The sequence below is a fragment of the Microtus oregoni genome, unplaced genomic scaffold (assembly GCF_018167655.1).
Source record: "Microtus oregoni isolate MIOR12 unplaced genomic scaffold, Mior012 000008F_ref0000371, whole genome shotgun sequence".
NCBI lineage: Eukaryota > Metazoa > Chordata > Mammalia > Rodentia > Cricetidae > Microtus > Microtus oregoni.
The window spans coordinates 32,875,664-32,898,002 of NW_024543067.1; the positions used below are offsets into that span (position 1 = coordinate 32,875,664).

General features: G+C 50.3%; 1 protein-coding gene across 5 annotated transcripts in view; it reads left to right on the forward strand.

The window, feature by feature from the left end:
* Smco4 (single-pass membrane protein with coiled-coil domains 4) overlaps nucleotides 1–22,077 on the forward strand; it is a 57,066-nt gene extending 34,989 nt beyond the window's left edge. For 4 of the 5 annotated variants that reach the window (XM_041657415.1, XM_041657414.1, XM_041657416.1 and 1 more), the window contains one exon: nucleotides 21,345–22,077. In XM_041657415.1, coding sequence (XP_041513349.1) covers nucleotides 21,427–21,606 — 180 coding nt within the window. In that variant the 5' untranslated portion in view covers nucleotides 21,345–21,426 and the 3' untranslated portion in view covers nucleotides 21,607–22,077. Of the gene's footprint in view, nucleotides 1–18,028; nucleotides 18,144–21,344 lie in introns of those variants that run through there. The other variant, XM_041657419.1, reaches the window with a different exon arrangement.
* Nucleotides 22,078–22,339: the final 262 nt, after the last annotated feature.

Below are 22,339 nucleotides of genomic sequence, written 5' to 3' on the forward strand. Positions count from 1 at the left end.
CTGTAACTGAAGAATTTATTGTTGGGCTGTGCACTTACAGTTGTAACATAAAGCAAATTAAAAAAAGATTTCATTGTGTATTTCCACTATATATTGTCCTGTCACATGGAGGAATTTTCATACAAGTATTATACTTAGAGTATTAACCTCCCCCCATGTCTCTACCTTCCCCTTTCACCCGTTAGTCCCTTTCTCTCCCTGGACAGTTTTACTTCATGTCATGTATACATATATACATAATTTTAATATCTCCGTGAAATCTAGGAAGCACAAAAAAAAAAAAGAGAAAACTGAAATTTGTCTTTCTGAGACTGACTTAATTTGCTTAATATGACTATTTCTGGCGGCATCCATTTTCTTGCAAATGACATAATTTTGCCTTTATGGGTGCAAAAAAATTCCATATAAACCAAATTCTTTCTCTCCATTCCTCTTGTCATTAGATACCTAAGGGTTTTTGTTTTCTTTGGGTGCCTGTGATGCTGGGACTGTGACAGAGGCAGCCGCACACCTCCTAGTTGAGCTTGGTCTCGCTGGTTGCACTGCATCCTGAGCTGGCACAGTGGCAGGGACACTCAGTGAGTGAAGATGACAGAAGCAGTCAGCACAGAGACCCCCTCAGGTGCTCATTATTCCCCACGATTCCTTTGTGCTGTCCCGTCTTTTCTGTTTCTTGTTCAACAGTTGGCAAACGTGGGTATGGCAGGGGCGCCTCAAGCTCCATGTGGCCATGGTTTAGCTCTTCCCAGATCTGTGCTCTCCCTCCTCACAGATCTCTGCTCTCCCTCCCTCCTCACAGATCTCTGCTCTCCCTCCTCACAGATCTCTGCTCTCTCTCCTCACAGACCTCTGCTCTCCCTCCCTCCTCACAGATCTCTGCTCTCCCTCCCTCCTCACAGATCTCTGCTCTCCCTCCCTCCTCACAGATCTCTGCTCTCCCTCCCTCCTCACAGATCTCTGCTCTCCCTCCATCTCATCCAGGTGGAGAGTGGTTCCCTTGCTTTTCCTTTTAAGCCAAGACCTGGAGAGTCATCTGGGCATAGTCACCTTTTCTCTTTCAAATCTTGAAGGCCTCAGTACTTTTCTCAAAGTTAATCTCATCCTCATGTACTCCTTCCCATGTCCAGACCAGCTTCCTGTTGTCAGCTAGCTGCCTGGCACCTCTCTGTCTCTGTCCTGACCCTCTCTCTGGGCTGAGAGTTATCTTGACAGTACAACCATTGTTCTTCTTCCTGCCCTTGGATGGAGCCTGTAGGCTTGAGGGGACTGTGTGCACTGAAGATTGCCATGACGCTGATCTTCCGAGTGCAGGAAGATACCTGTCAGGCTTTCAAAGGCCTAAGTGGGATGGCTGTGGTGTTATAGGACATGGAACGGGGTGGGGGTGATTTGTTCCCAAGAATTCCGGAGCTTCAATTCTTAGACCTCAGAGGTGAATCATCGTTTCATTTGGGATCTTGATAAGCTCACAGCCGCTACATACTGAAAAAAACATTTTAACACCTCCTTCCTTCCCGAGTGACCCTCTCCCTCAAATATTCTTGGCATAAGAATGTTTAGTAGCAATGTCACTCAGGGACTCATGACTATATCTAGTGGTAGAAAAGAGCAAGACCAACATCCTGCAGAGGAGGAAAAAGGCTCAAGCTGGCAGATTGGCCCTTCTGTTAAACACATTCTTTTCCGCAGCACCTGCTGTTCTTATCTGACCTTGAATTTTCTCTGGTGTGTAGTTGCACAGGCCAGCACAACTCTTTACCTAACACCCCATCCTCACCAGCTTCCTGGTCAAGATAATGAACAGGGGATAGTGATTTGGTGCAGTGTGCTCTCTAAGGAACTCAGCTGTCCCGTGATCTTAAATTTGAAATAATATGACTGATGAATCATGACAAAAATGACCACGATTTGTCTCACAAGGAGAGTTCTACGGGTGTTGCAAGCACTGTGGTTGAGTTTATGCCCAGTGACCCTAGGTGCTCAGGTGACTCCTTCCTCACCTTCAGAGTAGAAAGTAATGTGAACTTTACAGTATGTCTTAAGGGAAACTGCCAACCGCTTCAGACAGTAGGAGGTCCCCAGGACTGTTGGGGACACGTGGTGGGGCATGAGCTCTGGCAGGTGCGTAGGCGCTAGATCATGGAGGACCTTACCTGGGGACAGGGTTAAACAAGGAGTTTGGCTTCTTTAGCTAGAGGAACATTGTTGAGAAATTTATGTTAGGGAGTTCTGGGTCAGATTCCTCTTTGGAATATGGCTGCCTTCTTCCTCATGTCCTCCCCAGCCAAAAGGCAGTGGTCTGATTACCATGTTGTGTCTTTTAATCTATTCTTTTTTTTTTTTTTTAAAGTACGTTTTATTGTGTGTTTGTGTTTTGGATGGAGATGCGCTATGACATGTGTGCATCAGAGAACATACGTGTTTGTGTTTGGGGTGGAGATGCGCTATGGCATGTGTGCACATCAGAGAACATACGTGTTTGTGTTTGGGGTGGAGATGTGCTATGGCATGTGTGCACACCAGAGAACATATGTGTTTGTGTTTGGGATGGAGATGCACTATGGCATGTGTGCGTATCAGAGAACATGTGTGTTTGTGTTTGGGATTGAGATGTGCTATGACGTGTGTGCATCAGAGAACATACGTGTTTGTGTTTGGGGTGGAGATGCGCTATGGCATGTGTGTGCATCAGAGGACATACGTGTTTGTGTTTGGGGTGGAGATGCGCTATGGCATGTGTGCACATCAGAGAACATTTGTGTTTGGGGTGGAGATGTGCTATGACGTGTGTGCACATCAGAGAACATGTGTGTTTGTATTTGGGATGGAGATGCGCTATGGCATGTGTGCACATCAGAGAACATGTGTGTTTGTGTTTGGAGTAGAGATGTGCTATGACATGTGTGCACACCAGAGAACATACGTGTTTGTATTTGGGGTGGAGATGCGCTATGGCATGTGTGCACATCAGAGAACATGTGTGTTTATGTTTGGGGTGGAGATGCATTATGACGTGTGTGCACATCAGAGAGCATATGTGTTTGTGTTTGGGGTGGAGATGCGCTATGGCATGTGTGCACATCAGAGAACAGCTTGAGGGGTCAGTTCTCTTCACCGTGTGGTTCTCAAAGGCAGGCTGCAAGGCTTGGTGGGAAGCACCTTTACCTGTTGAGCCATCTCTCCAGCTCCTTTGATCTGTCCTTTGAGGTCTGACTCCAGTTTACTGATTAACCACGAAGGTGACATGCCGCTGGATGCACTGGTCAGCGAGTGCCTTGCAGGAGTCTGGGGGCGGGGGCTTCTGCACTCTCAACGTTACTAGCCAGGGCTCTGCTGTGTGTGGACATTCTGGCTTCAGGCTCCCTCGGATCTTGGAAACAGCACTCTCATGGTGCTGTGTCAGCAAAATCCTGAATTCATAACAGTTTCTAGCTGCTGGGAATCTATATGTTTAATGGTCAGTTACTGCTCGCTTGACTTTCTTGTTATTAGTCTGACAGGTTGGCTTTTAACCCTGCATATCGAGTAATGCTTTTTTATGACAGTGATATTTCCATGCTGAAAAAGTTTCCAGCGACTATACTTTCAGACAGACATGAGGTTTAGGTGAGTCATCTGTACCCCTCTGCTGAGGATGTTCACATCTCCCGTATCTGCTGCCACAGTGATTTTGAAGTTTGCTTTTGTTGGTAAGGGGAAGTGAGGGGGATGGGCAGGTATAGCACACTTTACCCTGCCTGTGTGGGCAGCGGTTTTAGATGGGGCTAAGCTTATTTTCATACCTAGGGCTTGAGAGAGTACTGAGTTTAGGAGAAAACACGGGTTACTCAACTGTTTTGGCAACCTTCAGAAAGAAAGATCAGGCCTGAATTCAAGGCTATGGGGACAGAGAAGAGAAGGGGACATAGGAGCAGAATCGGGAGTGAGAAGGGCAGGGATAGAATGTCTATGCCAGGAGTGATGCTGGGGGAGGAAAGGTTGGGGAGTGAGAAGGGCAGGGATAGAGCGTCTATGCCAGGAGTGATGCTTGAGGAGAGGTTGGGGAAGTCCGTGCTTTGGCTCCAGCAGTGTTAACAAGAGGAGTAGGCTGGCACCAGTCAGACGGGAAAGCTTGAAGTAGCAATGTTTTCCCACTCTGTACAGACAGATATGCGACTGTGGATGGGCCATGGTCCAGGGCCAGGTCCACACTCCACACGTGAAGGACCTTGAAGGCCCAGCCACATCAGCACGGTGTAGCATTGGCAGTTGGAGTCAATAGGCCTCTTGGTTGAGTAGCCCTTGGCTCTGTTGACATCCTGACATTTGGAGGTTGAGGGACTGGGGGGCAGGTCAGATGGACACTGAATGTCAGTGGGGACTGCAGCTCTGCCTTCCCTGGGCTGTAGAGAGTTCAGATTCTAGGTTTAGTACTGTAGGAGGCTGGTGAACCCCGTCAAGAGCACGTCAGCAGCAGGGAGTGTGGCAGCAGTGGGCACTGACTGACTTAGGCGAGTGTGGCGGCAGTGGGGCACTGACTGACTTAGGCCCTTGGAATGGACTTATTGACAGTGACTTCGCAGAGGTCTCCGTGGGCAGAGGCCAGGCTAACCTGGAATACTGGGAAGTCTAAGATGAGCACCTTCTGTGCTCGAAAGCCTTTTAGTTCTGTGCAGTTTACCCAGGCCGCCCACCTCGATACCTACTTTAGAAAGTCAGCTTAAAGTCCAACCAAAAGATGGCATCTCAATTTAAGGCTAAGTTGTTATCAACTTGTTATTGACAAATGAACCTTAGTAGCTCAAGGTCCTTGTCTGATGGGGCCATTTTCTGTCTCCCACCCCAAGACCCATTCTTAGGAAACTCCCAGTGAACACACACTGCTATCCCAGGGAATAACACTATTTGGTAAACATTTAGAGCACCCAGTTCACTGCCTGCCTTTTGCAAAATAGTTTAACTTTTTCAGGAGTCTGGGGCTACTGTGAACCCAGATTATAAGCCTCGAGACGTTGCCAATCACCCTTCAGTCTCTTGAACCCATCTATCCAGTCCTGCAGCTTTCTGGGCCACTGAGTGCTTCAGCCTCTCCCTGTGCTCCCGCTTGTCCCTCTCACGCAGCACACAGTTGTCTATGATCGTCTTCCTCAGTCAGAACTGGAGTCCGAGACCAGGTCCACCACCGGCATCAGACGCACGTGCAGAGTTGCTTTGTATCTGGTGAGTCGTGGCTGTTTCTGAGCGTGGCAGGCAGTCATCACAGTCACCGGCTAATCAACACCAGGAAGACAGTGGATGGAGTTTGCCAGTGAATCTGCACATGTGGGTCCCGGTACAATGGTGCACGATGACTGTCTGTGGAGTAAATGAAGTGTGGTGTGAGTTCTTCTCTGTCTTCATCTCCAGGTCCGGCCCCGCAGGTCATTGAGCCCCAGTTTCTTTAGAGAGGAAGGCCCACATGCAGAGTTTTGGGAATAGTAAGTTCCATTCTTTTTTGAAAAATGCAGGCAGCCCTTCACTTTTTGATGTATCTGCCATCAGCTGGGATCTGTGATTTACTTACTATATTTTAGCTTAGAGATGGATTTTTCATTTTAAAGGTTCACTAGACACTGATGCTTGTGGTATTTTGGTTGTTGATGAAGTCTGTGCCTGTAAGAACCGAGGGCTGTGTTCATGTCTAGAAAGGAAAGGGGAGCATGTCTGTAAGAACTGAGGGGTGCGCTCATGTCTAGAAAGGAGAGGGGAGTGTGCCCAGATCTGGCCTTAGAAACACAGGGATGGGCTGACAGGTTCTAGTCAAATTATAGTGTTCTTATTTGGGGTACCCCATAGTGCATCTGCTTTGGGTGAGATAGCACCACAGCATGATGTGCATGTCCTCTTGAGGAGCATTTTTGATCTGGGAGAAATGACATATAAAGAATATTAACCATGGATAGTGTTGGATGAGAATTTAACAAGCTTATTAGTGAAGCAAAGGCCATGGAGCCAGTCTGCTCAGGTTTGACACTGATCCACTACCTGTTTGTGCTCTGATGTCTGGGCCAATTCTTGAACCTTTAAACTGGCTTTTTGTCTCTGGGACGAGGGCCTGGTGCCCAGGGAGAGCTGGGGACCCAAGGATGTTGTCAGGGGTCAGTGGGAGCCACGGATGGCTTCATCGTGATGTCTGACACTGTACAAATAAGGCTAATGTTATAGATGATGCCTTGACATTTGAAGACAATAGAGCAGACAAAATGGAGTTTTATTCTTTGGCTGCCTGTGCTCCAAACCTGGCCTTTAAAGAAGGATGACCACTCTGTTCTGTCTATTTCAGATGGAGAAATTAGAGAAATGTTGTCTTAAACTAAATACATGCGGTTGGCCAGTCTGCACCTGTTCATGAAGTCTCCCTGGAACCTGGCTTTAGTCCTAAGCTGTTGTAGAGTTGAGCTGTCATTGGCCAGGGATGAGTTGGTCTAGCATGGTGTGCCTGCTGTCTTAAAGTGTCTAACTGAATATCGGGTGAAGCTGAGGTGCTGTGGGTTTGCATAAGGATTTGTCACTGAGGAATGGCAGCGTGGAAGAGCTGGTCACACTCCTGGGTACCTTCATACATGTGATGTCCTTTCTGTCTCAAGGAAACCTGTTTATCAGGTAGAGAATGCTCCAGAATAGGGAGAACAGCAGCTATCGTGGGCCTGTGACCCAACTGTAGAATTTCTTCTGCAGCCTGCAGTTCCTCTTCTGCCTCCTTTGACCTCTTCTAGAGATGGAGAGCTCCCTGCTTCAAAAGTAGTCCAGGCTAGCCCCCTGTAACTTCTGTCCACTGGTTCAGGGTTCCTCTGGGGCCCCAGCTTTGACCTCAGCTCACTCAATCGATCATGGGAGATGTCTGTGAGACCAGCCTGTGCTCGTGAGGTCTCCCCTTCAATACTCGGACACCTCTGGGCCAAGATTTTTTCATAAGCAGGCGAGTTATGCAGTTGTAAGCTAGTCTGGGAAATGTGGTGATAACTCAGACTGAAAAGGGAGGGCTGTGGCTTAGTGGGCGTGGGAGAGCTGAGGATATGGTAGTGTTTGCTGACGGTAGCAGCTGGCTCACCTTGTTTTAGGATGCTATGCCTCAGCCACCACAGCTCTCCAGCAGTTCCATGCCCTTCTTGAACAGGTGCTCTGTGACTTCCCCTACTCCCTCTCCCTGCCTGCCTGCCCCCACCACAGCTGCTCAGAGGCTCTGATGACCCACCTGTGGTCACATCAAGTGGGCACTCCTTCTTCCCCAAACCCCTTCTTCAATTGGCTTCCAGGGCACCCTGCTCTTACCCATTTTTTCCTGATTCTCTTTTATCTCTTACCAGTTCCTTTTAACTCCCCAAGCTCCAAGCATTGGTTGGCGGCAGGGCTTGGTTCTCAGACTCTGTTTTGGCCTGCGGCTACTCATGAACTTTCTGTGACCACATTTCATCTTCCATTATCTCCTGAATCCAGACCAGCTCCTTGAACCGAAGGTTGGGTCCTGTCCAGCTGCCTACTCAGGGTCTTGATGTGGTCTGTCAGGATCTTAGAGTTGACTCACACATCCAGGTTCCTATTTCTCTGTATCCCCCACACCTCCAGTGTCTTCCCTACCGAGCTCTGTTGCTCAGACTAGACTTTGGACTGTTTCTTTTTCATGCCGCTCTCCCCGTCTGTTGGCCTCTCTAAGTGCACCCAGCATGTGACCACATCTGCCCTCGCTCTGGACCAAGTCCCCATACCATGCGTGAAGGGTTTGTTAGTTTCAGCTGAGTCCCTTGTTTCAGTCTTTGCCTCTAGTGAGTTTTTCTATAGAGTCCTTATTATAAAATGTTAGCAGATGGCTCCTGGGGCCTCATGTGCCCTTGGCCTGCTCCCACTTTCTGATCGTTCCCCATGATACTCTCCTGCCCTCTGCAGCCTCACTGGCCGCTCTGTCATGCTACGGTGTGCCCGACATGCCCACCAGAGGGACTGACTTTGCTCTGCTGCCCACCTGGAAGGTCGTCCCAGAGATCTTGACGGGCTGTTCCTCACCTTCTTCTAGGCTCTGGTCCAGGCTCACTTTCTTTTGAATCCCTCTGCCACCATTGGCAGAAAGTTAGCAGCTTCCTGGAGGCTGGGTGTCTGTCTTCTCACATCCCCTGTGAAGGAAGAGCACTTGCTACCTAGGGCAACATTTCTGCCCACGTGGTTCATAGCTGGCTCCTTGCCATTGTCCGAGTCAAGAAATATTTGGATGAGAAGTATTTTTATCTCTGATTTGCAATGAAATAATTGAAGGTCTAAGAGGCTAAGTGTTCGGCCAGAGTCGCCATCCCTAGAATTACTGGGCTAGGGCTGAGACCCTGCCGTGTACCCGATTGCTGTGTGTGTGTTGTCTTTTCTTATTGCAAATGCCACACAGAGTGGCTGTGAGGATAAGAGGGATAGTGCACATGAAAGCACTTTGCAAACCCCAGTTTCTAAGACATGTAACCTGCCCAAGGCACTGAGAACCCTGGATGCTTCTGTTCAGCAGCCCCCAGATTCTCCTGTGTCCTGGGACTTCTCTTTAGGCATGACTGTTTCTGGTGTTGTCAAATTTTATGTTTTCTTGGTCCTTCTGCCCTCACTGTGAGGTGTGCTTCTGTGTGTAGTCCTAATCTCCTACAACACACACACACACACACACACACACACACACACACACACACACCCTCTGGCCTGTTAGCCAGAGGGGATGGAGGAGCAGGCTCCTGCATGGCCCTCACTGTTTGTTCTTGTGTGTTCCCAGGAAAGCACTTAGGTTAGCTGCAGAAGCTCAGCCGGAGTCTCTTTCTCAGTCTCCCTAGCAACCTGCCTGCCCCTTGCCCCTACTCTGTGGAAGGGTGGAGTGAAGGAATCCCAGTACACAGTAGGAGAAAAAGGCCATGCAGGTCTTAGGCGGCTCCATAAACTACCTTCTTTGGTATTGAGCAATGAGACCTACACTGAGAACAGGCCAGCCATCTGCCCGGGACCTGGTTCCTGAACTTTCCATGTGTTGAGTGGTCAGATACAGTTGCCATAGTCCTCAGCTTCTTACTATGGACTCCAGGCCAGATCAAGCTGTGATTGGTGAGCACAACTCCAATTCTGGGCTGTCTCCGTGCTGGCCCTTGTCAGTGTAGTGCTGGCCAGAGAAAGCTACACTGACCCACAGGGGTTTGGAGCTGCCTTGAGTTCGTACTCACTATGACAGGATGTAGCCTGGCTTTTTACCTCGCGCTGCAGCCTAGGCACCAGCAGGATTCTCGGGCTCACAATGACGTAAGTGGTGTCTCTGCAGAGAGCTTTCTGGCCTGGTGCTCTCGACATCAGCACAAGCCTGCCTTGAGCTGGACTCTGTCCGTAGCAAGTGAGACAGCCTGCAGGCCTCACGTTCTTCCTGTGGCCTCAGACTGTAGAGCCGATGAACAGGACAGGTAGTCCAGAGGCTTGTGGAGAGGATGCTGCGGGCCGTCTTGGAGCAGCTGCATGGAGCAGCTGCATGGAGCAGCTGGGCCTGTTTGGGACTCGGGGCCTGCAGCTCCCAGCCTCAGTTTCCGGTCTGCCTGTTTGTAGAGTGCTATTGGGGAGGGCGTGCCTGGGAAGCGGCAGCTACTGTTCTCAGTTGTGGGTGACTGGTGGCCCCATGGAGTAACAAAGAGGGTGAGCTGCTTTCAGTCTGTCCTGAGTTCAGATCTTAGTCAGTTATTGCTCATTAAATGTTTCATGCATGTTTATTGTGGATTTTCACCGGACTTGACCTTGTGCTGGTTCCCTCACAGTCTTTAAACTTGGAAAGTTCATTGTGCTGATCTGAATTTCTTCCATCATGTAGAATAGTAGAAGTGGCGATCCTAGGGGCCATGGTCAGTGTGAAGCGAGGGCTCAAAGTGGTCCATAGTTCCTACCTGAGTCTTCCCATTCTGACGGTTTGCTGAAGAACTGCCTCAGTTAGGCCTTCGTCCTCCATCCAGCACATTTCTGCTAAGTGCCTGTTACTCTCAGCGTTTCCCGACAGCCCAGGGGATTCATTTGCCGTCCCCGAGAAGTTGGGAGCAAGTGGCAGAGGCCCAGCCAGTGAGGCAGTGGCCACCAGCGAGGGCTCTTGTAAAGGCACAGATTGAGTCATGAGGTCACAGATAAGGAGCCGTTTCTTCTGCCTGGAGAGTGTCGGGAAGGTTATGAGTGAGAGCTGACCAAGGGTGGGACGGGCTGTGGCAGCTGATGGTGCCCAGAAGAGGGTGCCCAAGGGGAAGTACGGGATTGATTGTGAGTATAGGTGCCCAGTGTGACGGCGGTCGTGGGTGCCCATGGGGAAGTACGGGATTAGTTGTGAGTATAGGTGCCCAGTGTGTTGGTGGCCATGGGTCATGCCGCTTTAGGAGCTTGGGAGAGCCAGTGGCGCTGGGCCATGAAAACCCTGGGGAGCTGTCACTGTGGTGGGTGAAGCCCGTGTTGCTGACATTTCCAGGAGGGCAGAGTCTAAGGCTCCTTATAGCACCGTTCAAGCTCAGCAGTGTCTACGACAGTGTTGTGCAAGCTACTGAGGGAATGAAAATGCTCCTAGGAGCCAAATTAAGACAGGGAACAGGTGAAGACAACTTTCTGGGTATCCAAAATATTATCATTTCAACATGCAACTTTTGGCACTAATCTACCAAAATATGGTCTGTATTAAGCAACATGGCTCATTTTGAAGATCTGTCAGTTTAAGTTTTTATAAATTATGTGAATGTGTCTCTGTGTGGGTGTGAGCAGGTGTGTACGGGTGTGTTTGTGGAGGTCAGAAGAGGGCATCAGACTGTGTGAGTGTGAGCAGGTGTGTACGGGTGTGTTTGTGGAGGTCAGAAGAGGGCATCAGACTGTGAGTGTGAGCAGGTGTGTACGGGTGTGTTTGTGGAGGTCAGAAGAGGGCATCAGACTGTGTGAGTGTGAGCAGGTGTGTACAGGTGTGTCTGTGGAGGTCAGAAAAGGGCATCAGACTGTGAGTGTGAGCAGGTGTGTATGGGTGTGTCTGTGGAGGTCAGAAGAGGGCATCAGACTGTGTGGGTGTGAGCAGGTGTGTACGGGTATGTTTGTGGAGGTCAGAAGAGGGCATCAGACTGTGGGTGTGAGCAGGTGTGTACGGGTGTGTTTGTGGAGGTCAGAAGAGGGCATCAGACTCCATGTGGGTGTGAGCAGGTGCATACAGGTGTGTCTGTGGAGGTCAGAAGAGGGCATCAGATTCTCTGAAGAAGGAGTCGCAGGCATTGGAGCTGCCCTGTGGGTGCTGAAAATGGAACTCAGGTTCTTTGCAAGAGCATTGCTCACTTTGACTGTGGCGCTGTCCTCCAGTCCCTCAGCAGGGTTTTAAATGCTCAGGCTTCAGTGTTCAGGAAGAGGGTTTAGTCGATCTGGGATGAAGGGAGCTGGAAGTAACAACTTTGTTCTGCAGAGCCTGCTCTTGAAGGCAGGAACCAGCCTTTGAGCACATCTGCCCAGCAGCTGGTTTCTGACTAGGAGACAATAAAGCACTGAGGATTCTGTCTCCCATAGGTTATACGGTCAATTAAAAAACAACAGTGTCCAACTCAGGCACAAGGACAGCCTCTCTGGGTAACAATCTTCTGAGTGTCCAGCCTCAGGTCAAGGACAACTCTCTGGGTAACAATCTTCTAAGTGTCCACCCTCAGGTATAAGGACAGCCTCTCTGGGTAACAATCTTCCTAATGTCCACCCTCAGGTCAAGGACAAGTCTCTGGGTAACAATCTTCCGAGTGTCCACCCTCAGGTCAAGGACAACTCTCTGGGTAACAATCTTCCGAGTGTCCACCCTCAGGTCAAGGACAGCCTTTCTGGGTAGTAAGCTTCCATGTGCTGTTCACTGGGCTCCGCTTTGGCCCATTGAGTACCCTGGACACGTCTAGTAGTAGGTTGGTTCTAGTGTTTCAGGAACTCTACAAAGCAGCCTTCATACCCAATCAACAGAGGATAATCAGGTTGTGAAAAATCTAGTGTCTTGCCTGGATTCTTGTGACTCCATGCATGCGGCAGAACTGAGGCTCAGCCCTGACCTCAACCAGGCTCTTATTTCCAGCTGTTTCCTGTAGCATGGTGTAGTGCGAATTTAATTGGTCTTAATAAAAACCTGGAGTCAGTTATAGGGGTAAAAGCTGAAAGATCAGAGAAGCAGAGCAACCAGCCACTGGTTCTTACCTCTACTGAATCCTCAGTCCAAAGGGGTGATCCTGTCCCTATAAGTACTCAGACTGAATCTCTATGAAACCTCAGACTGAATCCTGAGCTCCTGTCTCCTCCCACCACATACTCCTCTCTCTGCCCAGCCATATCCCTTCCCATCTCCACCTTCCTAGTGCTGGGATTAAAGGTGTGAACCACCATTGCTTTACCCTGTTTCTCTTTTAGGTTGATTCAATCTTGTGTGGCCCACAGTGGCCTTGAACTCACAGCAATCCATCTGCCCGTCTCCCAAGTGCTGGGATTAAAGGTGTGTACCACCACTGGCTGGCCTCTATGACTAACTAGTGTGTCTAGCTCTGCACTCTGATCTTCAGGCAAGCTTTATTTGTTTTGGTTTTTTTCAAGCTTTATTTGTTAAAGCACAAACAAAATATCACCACGGTTTCCCCTACTGGGTTTTAGTGTCGTATACATTATGATCTCTGAAGTGGAGGGAAAGAGGTCATTGTAGAACATACAACATATATATGTATCCATCAATGTGCACACGTATGGGAGGCTAGATAGTTATAATTGAGCAAAACCATAACCGTAGCAGTTTCTCATCTCCTGCATATACCCCTACCTCCAGGCTCCTCCCACTGACCTCTTAGAAAGCTCCAGGGTTGGCCTGTTGCCATGGGCTTCCGTTGGTGGGTGTGGGACATAGCCTATGAAGTCCCAATAGAATCAGGGAGAACTCAGTGTTTGTGATGTTTCCGTTTCCTTGGTGAAGGGAGCCAGAGGCTGCGGGTGACCAACTGGTAGCATCAACTTCCGTCTTACTGGGTACGTCAGGTATGTGCATTGTGATCTCTTACTGGAAAAAAACGTTGATTAAAGAATGTAACTGCCTGTGTGTAGGGGAACTCTACTGGGGGCGCAGTTAGTAAGAGTGTGGGTGAAGGCAGGCCTGAGCTGTTGGGGGACACCTTCAGAAATGGCAAGGCCCTAAAGAGAGCTAAGGGCAGAAAGGTGTGTGGTGTGTGCCCACAGGGTGGTGCCCGTGCAGGCTTGTAGGCAAACCTCGTGGGTTGGCAGTGGGTTGTGTATCTCCCTCTTTGGGTAATCTGGGAGCTCTGGGGGAATATTTAAATCAGGGCAGAACATCAGAGTCACGTCAAGGTGAAGGCATTTATTACTACCGAAACAAATGCCAGTAACCTCAGGACAGAGGCCCTGTGAGAGTTGGGTCCTCCCTGAGTGAAGCTGCCTTTCTGTTCCTGATTCCCACCATGTCTTGGCTCCCCTGCTTTTGTCTCAGGACACTGAATAGCTTCTGTAGTTTCTTCTCACTTCACATGCAGAGCTTGACCAGCACAGTGACTCCTCCTGATCTCAGAGTTCAGAACTGAGGCCAATTGCTCCGCTTCTGCAGGAAGAAAACTATCCATTTGCAGTGTCTGCAAGGTGCAGCCCTGGCCCAGGAGATCACCCAATTCAGGCCCTCAGGCTAGCACTTGGGGTCCCCAGCATAGAGAGGGAAATCCCATGTCATTTTAAGCCTCCTTTCCTTAGACCTGCCTCCTAACTGCAGCTAACTTGTCCTGGCACACAGGAAGGCCAGGTCTACACTGGAGGAGACATAGGAGCCTCCTATATCCCCTCCAGGCAGGCAGAACCATCCCTCCTCTCTTTTTCAGTATGGACAGCCCCCATGTCTCCTCCTGAGAGAACCACTCTGCTCGCGTCTCTTGTAGTGTAGACCTGACCTTCCTGTGTCTCCTGCAGTGTAGACCTGACCTTCCTGTGTCTCCTGCAGTGTAGACCTGACCTTCCTGTGACTCCTGCAATGTAGACCTGGCCTTCCTGTGTCTCCTGCAGTGTAGACCTGACCCTCTGTGTCTCCTGCAGTGTAGACCTGACCTTCCTGTGACTCCTGCAGTGTAGACCTGGCCTTCCTGTGTCTCCTGCAGTGTAGACCTGACCCTCTGTGTCTCCTGCAGTGTAGACCTGATCCTCTGTGTCTCCTGCAGTGTAGACCTGACCCTCTTTGTCTCCTGCAGTGTAGACCTGACCTTCCTGTGTCTCCTGCAGTGTAGACCTGACCTTCCTGTGTCTCCTGCAGTGTAGACCTGACCTTCCTGTGTCTCCTGCAGTGTAGACCTGACCTTCCTGTGTCTCCTGCAGTGTAGACCTGACCTTCCTGTGACTCCTGCAGTGTAGACCTGGCCTTCCTGTGTCTCCTGCAGTGTAGACCTGACCCTCTGTGTCTCCTGCAGTGTAGACCTGACCTTCCTGTGACTCCTGCAGTGTAGACCTGGTCTTCCTGTGTCTCCTGCAGTGTAGACCTGACCCTCTGTGTCTCCTGCAGTGTAGACCTGATCCTCTGTGTCTCCTGCAGTGTAGACCTGACCCTCTTTGTCTCCTGCAGTGTAGACCTGACCTTCCTGTGTCTCCTGCAGTGTAGACCTGACCTTCCTGTGTCTCCTGCAGTGTAGACCTGACCTTCCTGTGTCTCCTGCAGTGTAGACCTGACCTTCCTGTGTCTCCTGCAGTGTAGACCTGATCCTCTGTGTCTCCTGCAGTGTAGACCTGACCCTCTGTGTCTCCTGCAGTGTAGACCTGACCTTCCTGTGTCTCCTGCAGTGTAGACCTGACCTTCCTGTGACTCCTGCAGTGTAGACCTGACCTTCCTGTGTCTCCTGCAGTGTAGACCTGACCCTCTGTGTCTCCTGCAGTGTAGACCTGACCTTCCTGTGACTCCTGCAGTGTAGACCTGAACTTCCTGTGTCTCCTGCAGTGTAGACCTGACCTTCCTGTGTCTCCTGCAGTGTAGACCTGGCCCTCTGTGTCTCCTGTAGTGTAGACCTGACCATCTGTGTCTCCTGCAGTGTAGACCTGACCCTCTGTGTCTCCTGCAGTGTAGACCTGACCCTCTGTGTCTCCTGCAGTGTAGACCTGATCCTCTGTGTCTCCTGCAGTGTAGACCTGGCCCTCTGTGTCTCCTGCAGTGTAGACCTGACCCTCTGTGTCTCCTGCAGTGTAGACCTGACCCTCTGTGTCTCCTGCAGTGTAGACCTGACCTTCCTGTGGCTCCTGCAGTGTAGACCTGACCTTCCTGTGGCTCCTGCAGTGTAGACCTGGCCCTCTGTGTCTCCTGCAGTGTAGACCTGGCCCTCTGTGTCTCCTGCAGTGTAGACCTGACCTTCCTGTGTCTCCTGCAGTGTAGACCTGGCCCTCTGTGTCTCCTGCAGTGTAGACCTGACCCTCTGTGGCTCCTGCAGTGTAGACCTGACCCTCTGTGGCTCCTGCAGTGTAGACCTGACCCTCTGTGTCTCCTGCAGTGTAGAACTGACCTTCCTGTGTCTCCTGCAGTGTAGACCTGGCCCTCTGTGTCTCCTGCAGTGTAGACCTGACCTTCCTGTGGCTCCTGCAGTGTAGACCTGGCCCTCTGTGTCTTCTGCAGTGTAGACCTGGCCCTCTGTGGCTCCTGTAGTGTAGACCTGACCCTCTGTGTCTCCTGCAGTGTAGACCTGGCCCTCTGTGTCTCCTGCAGTGTAGACCTGACCTTCCTGTGGCTCCTGCAGTGTAGACCTGGCCCTCTGTGTCCCCTGCAGTGTAGACCTGGCCCTCTGTGTCTCCTGCAGTGTAGACCTGGCCCTCTGTGTCTCCTGCAGTGTAGACCTGACCTTCCTGTGGCTCCTGCAGTGTAGACCTGGCCCTCTGTGTCTCCTGCAGTGTAGACCTGACCTTCCTGTGTCTCCTGCAGTGTAGACCTGACCCTCTGTGTCTCCTGCACTGTAGACCTGACCTTCCTGTGTCTCCTGCAGTGTAGACCTGACCCTCTGTGTCTCCTGCAGTGTAGACCTGACCTTCCTGTGACTCCTGCAGTGTAGACCTGGCCCTCTGTGTCTCCTGCAGTGTAGACCTGGCCCTCTGTGCCTCCTGCAGTGTAGACCTGACCTTCCTGTGGCTCCTGCAGTGTAGACCTGACCTTCCTGTGGCTCCTGCAGTGTAGACCTGGCCCTCTGTGGCTCCTGCAGTGTAGACCTGGCCTTCCTGTGTCTCCTGCAGTGTAGACCTGACCGTCGGTGTCCCCTGCAGTATAGACCTGGCCCTCTGTGTCCTCAGGACATACCCATGATTCTGCCTCTCTTCATCAGCTTCTTTCCTGTGTTCTTTACTCTGCTTTTCCTCTCTTCCTTGAAAAATGTTCTCATTTCTGCTCCTTCCATTTCCATCTTTAGCAAGAGGATTTTCTTCCATTCTGCTAAGCCCCAAACACCCCCTGCTTATCCTCTTATTAAGATAAAACCAGAAACCCCTTTTTGTCACACAGAGTCCTCTAGCAGAACTTCAAGCTGTCTGCACTTCACTTTCCAAAATGTGCCCTCTCTCTTTACGGTTCAGGAGATGATGAAGGTGTCCATGCCACGTGGTCATCAGCTGTGCATTGAGTGTGTTCAGCCAGTTTGTTTTTCATGGCCAAATTCTCTCCAGGAAGGAATCAGCATACTCAGTTACGTTCCAAAGCACGCTGTTACTTAGACAAGTGAGAACAAGTTTGGGACATCAATAACAACCTGCAATTGTTGGTCTCAACCCATCTCATCCCCCACTGAAATCCTCCACAACAGGCATGGTGCAGTGACCAGTGCGTGCAACTTAGATCTGTCTTAGTTGTCTTCTCAACACTGACCTTGGCTTTCCTGAGCCCTGCAAGGAGCGGTGAGCATTTCTCTTCAGTTCCCTTTCCTCTCTCCATATCTACTGCCCCACAGCCGGAGGAGTGAACCTGGAAAATACGATCTCGGAGATGGGTGGGGTCAGAGAGGGGCCCTAAGTTATGGAACAAAGCTCTGGGGCCTATGTGTAGGTCTGGTGGATGTCTGAAATGATGGACACTCCTGGTTTTGAGGGAGGGTGAGACGGTGATGTAAGAAGAACCAGCAATCCTTTGTGTGGCCCATTTTCTTATGAGTTCGCCCAGTCTCCTGGGTGATGACAGGGCTGGAAGGAGGGAGTCAGAAACAAAATATGTTCTGTTGATCCAAGGGTCTGAAGGTCAGACCCTGGACTATTGAGTCAGCCTTGGCATTGCCTAAGGCCACTGGGTCCTTGGAGGACTGGTGTCCCCGGTAGTGGATCATGGCTACTTCTGCAGGGAGCTGGAGGACTCCCAAGAGGTTGGCTTTAAGGGGTCCTTTAACTATGAGAGTGCCCTTGGTAGTGAGGAAGGCCCTTTCCCTCAAGAGGACAAAGTAGATATGGGCTATTAAAAAGACAAATTTAGCAGAAATCCTTAATAAATAAATAAATTTAAAAAAAAAAGACAAATTTAGAGTCAGTATAGATGTTAGCCTGTTGACCTTTGGCTAGCTGGAGTGCTCAGGTGCCTTTTGTAAAGAGGCTTCTGTTGGCAGGCGGGTCATTTCAACTGTTTTAGTAGAAGTGACCTCTGCATATGCTACCTGGTGGTTTCCTATGTTCTCTGTAAGAGAACATCCATCAACAAACATGGCGAGTTGGAGGTTTGTAAGTTGTTGGTCTAGGAGACCAGCCAAGGTGAGCGTAAAGCTTCCACAGCCTCTGGGCAGGAGTAAGAGGAAGGAGGTATGGGGTGAGGCCAACAGGAAGGAGGGTTGCAGGGTTTAGGGCAGGACTGGAGGCCAAGGTAATTTGGGGGTTTTCTAGAAACAGTAAGTGAAAGACTTGGACTCGTGAAGGCCCAAGGAGAGAGAGAGAGAGGAGTGTCTCAGAAGATCTGAGAGGCGGTGGGTGGAATATACCTTGATCGGCCTGGACAAGGTGATCTTGGGAGCCTCCGGGGTAAGTTCAGCTGCTGCCGCCAGGGCTCTCAGGCATGGTTGCCATCCACAGACGGTGAGGTCCAGCTGTTTGAATAAAAAGACGACAGCCTGATTCTCAGGCCCAGCCTGTTGGGTTAGAACTCCTGTGGCCACTCCTGACCTCTCATCTGGATAGAGAAGGTAAGGTCTCATGGGGTCTGGAAGAGCAAGAGCAGGGGCTGTTAAAGGGCATCTTGCAGTAGAGAGAAATGGTGATGGACAATGGCCTGGTGGGTGAGAGGCTGCCTGGTACAGAGGCTTGAGTGATGGCAAAGTTAGGGATCCAATGACGGAAGAACCCTAACAGGACCCAAAATGAGAGGATCTGAGCCCCTGTGGTTGGGGGCTGTAAATCCCGCAGGGCCTGGACCTTGTCAGAGGTGAGGGTCTTAGACCCTGGTCTGAGTTGAACACCCAAATACACCACAGTAGAAGAGCACAGCTGAGCCTTAGTTGGTGAGACTCGATATCCCAGGGATCTGAGGAAGTTCAGGAGCACAGAGGTGGCCTGTTAGAACAGAGGCAATGTGGGACTGCAGAGAAGATCACCAACCTATTGGAGAAGTGTGCTAGGACCAGGGTCAAAGGTCAATAGATCCCGAGTAAATAATGGGGACCATCCTGAAAACCCTGAGGGAGAACAGTCCATATAAGCTGTCTGGAGGACCGGAAGTCAGGAAAGAGGAAGTATGCATCAGGGTGTAAAGGGACAGTAAAGAAGGCTTCTTTCAGGTCCAGGGCAGTAAAGTGGGAGGTGGCAGGAGGGACGTTAGACAGGAGATTGTATGGGTTGTTAACTATTGGATGAATTGGAATAACCGCCTCATTTATGAGGCAAACGGTAAGCACCAGAATGCTTACACATGGGAAGGATGGGAGTGTTGCAGGGTGAGTCGATAGGAATTAAAATTCCCCGAGATAGAAGGTGGGTGATAATAGGCTTAACAGCTCAGCAGTGGATTTCAGGAATAGGAAATTTCTGGAAGGGAAGGAAGAGGGTTCTTAAGGTCCAATGGGATTGGCTGGTGGTGAGTAGCAACCAAGACGGTAGAAATATCCCACACTTGGGGATCTACTGGATCAGAGAGAGTAGGGATAGGACAGTCTAGGGTAGGAACTTGTGAGGCTGTTAAGGTAAGAAAGCCAAGGTGAGTGTGACCCCGAAGGAGCTGAGAATATCTCTACCAAGTAGGGGTGCAGGGCGAGCAGGTGTGACCAGGAAAGAGTAAGAAAAGAATCACCTGCAAGAATGCAGGGCAGGGACAGGGTCTTAAGTGGGAAGGGGCGGGTCCTGTCCACCCCCATGACAGAAGTTGGTGAGTGAATTGTAGGACCCGAGTGAGGTGTTAGAACAGAGTAGGTAGCTCCCATGTCCAAAAGAAAGGTAATGGATTTAACCCACTACCTACAACATTACCCTAGGCTTGGAGAGGGCAATGGGCGTCACCAAGTCTGGGCTGCGGCAATCCTCTGCCTGAGTCAAGTGCAGGTGTGTGGAATGTCTCATGCAGCCAGTGCCATCCCTGACCAGGGGCAGGTGGAGCCCTCCCTGACTAGATACGTGCTTTCCCCATCCTGTCCCTCTGGATCTCATGGTTGAGAGGTGTCAGGACCTGAGGAAGAGGCCCAACAACTGTTCTTGTGAACTTTAACACAGTGTCACAAAGTCTCGTGGAAATTCTTGCCTGGACTTTCTGTACTTCAAAACAGTGCTGGGCAGTCACTAAAAGCATCAGTGCTGGGCAGTCACTATTGCAGAACATCCTGTAATGGATGCCCTACACAGTTAACCCACGAAGAGAAGGGGTTTGTTTTGACTCACAGTTTGAAGTTTCAGTTAGATTTCCCCTGCATAACATGGTAGGATCCTGTGATAGTAATACTGGTCACCTTTTGATTGACAGCAACATGAGAGGAAGAGGAGGGGCTTGCCTCTGACCTAGGCCCCGCCCCTCAAGGGTTCAGCCCTTCTCAGCAGCACCATAGGCTGGATAGGGACCTGTGATAACTGGGCCACTGGGGAAGCACTTGGTGGCTTTTGCTAGTACCCACTATTCCTAGATGTGTTATGGAGGTGTTGGAAAGCGAGGGGCAAACTTTCTTACTTAGCTGGGGCTGATGTTACATCATCTGAGCACAGCAATTCTCATCGTCCTACCCATAAGATGGGGTGGAGCACACTCCCAGGTGCTGGATGGGAACAGGAACAGTTAGAGATTAAGTTCCCTTACAGTGAAAAGGGGAGGTATCAAGACCTGACTCTCTGCCACCCAGCAGGGTCACTTGGGTGTGAATGTCTTTTTGCTCATTAAGACATTGACAAGCCACCCCACAGCCCCAGACAATACTGAGTGCATGGTCTCTGGCATAAAAGTCCTTGTCAGAGGAGCCCTGGAGCATAGCCCTTCCTCACCTGCTGTGGGCCCCCTGGATGTTGTCATGGCCATCGTCGTGGGTGTTATATCTTGCCTTGAATCTGACCCTGACTCGTCCCTGTGTCCGAGGTTGCTCTGCCTGATGTGAGAGTGGGAATGTGGACTGTGGACATGTTGAGCTTGATCCTTGTCTGTGCAGTGTAGAGCTGGGCCTGGCAATGAGGTCAGCATTGCATGTGTTCCTAGCATGGCGGTAGCACTACTGTATGAAGAAGACATAGACTGTAGCACCTGTGCATTGGGAACTGGATCTGGGCTCGGATTATGGCATCATGGCATCCCTTATGCTGCCCATTTTCTGAGCTGGCCTTCTCGCTTTTTGAGGAATCTATGAGGTACCAAAAGTTTTGAGTGAAATTCTCAATTCGAATCAGCCAAAGTATATTTCTGTTGCTTAAAACTAGGAAGCTGAGTTTTGTAGAGAAACTGTACTATAGTTATTTGAGGGTCTTATTCATTTTCCAATCACCTGAGCATCTCCATGAGCCTCAGAATCTAACATAAGACAGACGCTGGTTGAGGGATGGTGAGACCATGGACACCATGGATCTGAGCAGACTCCACTTCTAGCTCAGCTCTGGAGGGTGCCCAGCACTTGGAGGTGCTCAGGAGGGTTTGGATGAAGTAGCCTTTGGCCCAGACCTTGTCATGACCTGTTCTTGCCCATGACTTACAAGTTGTAAATCTGCATACTCTTTGTTTTGACTATGCTGCCTCTCTCTGTTCCCCAGTGTTGGGGTCACTGACATGTGCAACCATTCCTGGCATAACAAGGGTATTGGGGTTCTGAACATAAGTCCTCATATATGTGGTGTCATCATTTACCCACTGAGTCCTCTCCCCAGCTCTAGGTTTCTTTTATTCCCTTTGTTCCACTCCTTCCTGATCACAGTTGTTCTCCTTGCAGAGGCTCCTGGCCCGGGACAGAGGATTGCAGCCCTTCTTCCGGGAACTCTCTGGACGCATCTTCCCAGCATCCTCTAGCAAAGATGCGTCAGCTCAAGGGGAAGCCAAAGAAGGAGACATCCAAGGACAAGAAGGAGCGGAAGCAGGCCATGCAGGAGGCCCGGCAGCAGATCACCACAGTGGTGCTGCCCACCCTGGCTGTGGTGGTGCTCCTGATCGTGGTGTTCGTGTATGTGGCTACGCGCCCCGCAGTCACCGAGTGAGCCCCTCTGTTCCAGCTCTCCTCTGCAGAGATGTCTACAGCTCCGAGCTCTCAGCAGGAGGGCCCTATCTTCTCTGCTCTTTGACTTGACTAAAAATTTCTCTACTTGTTTGGGGGAGGGAATAGGGAATATTTTATCAGTGAATGTGCCATACACCTGATGGTCCACTTCATGTGCCTTTCAGACTTCAGTGTGTGTGTGTGTGTGTGTGTGTGTGTGTGTGTGTGTGCGTGTGTTTCTTTTTCTGCTGAAATTGATGCATAACTGCGCCTGGGGAGCCGAGGACTCTCTGGGTGAGGCTGTTGGTTGGAATCAGTGCCACCTCCCTCCCATCCCTGCAACATGCTCTCCTGCTCCTGCTCACGACTTCCTAAGGGGACAGCATTTCTGCTCTGTGCTTGATGGGATTTGAAATATGTTGATTCAAAGTGAAATATTTATTTTTTGAATAAAGGAGATAATAGTCTTAAACTGGGTGTTTGTCTTGTTCTGTGTCCCTTCCCCTGGGGCTGTTTCCACCTCCCCATTAGCTTGCTACTGTTCTGCACTAGCGGGAACATGGTGCATCTTGACCAGATTTTTGTAAGGCTAAGGAGGAAGTCTGAGTGCTAACTGACCTCTTTGAGCAAAGTGAGAGTTCTCACTGGACCACACAGGCTTTCTGCCTGGTTAGCTTTTCTTGCTGGATGCTATATTTGCAAATGGCAACACACCCTAATTCCTAGTGGTAAAA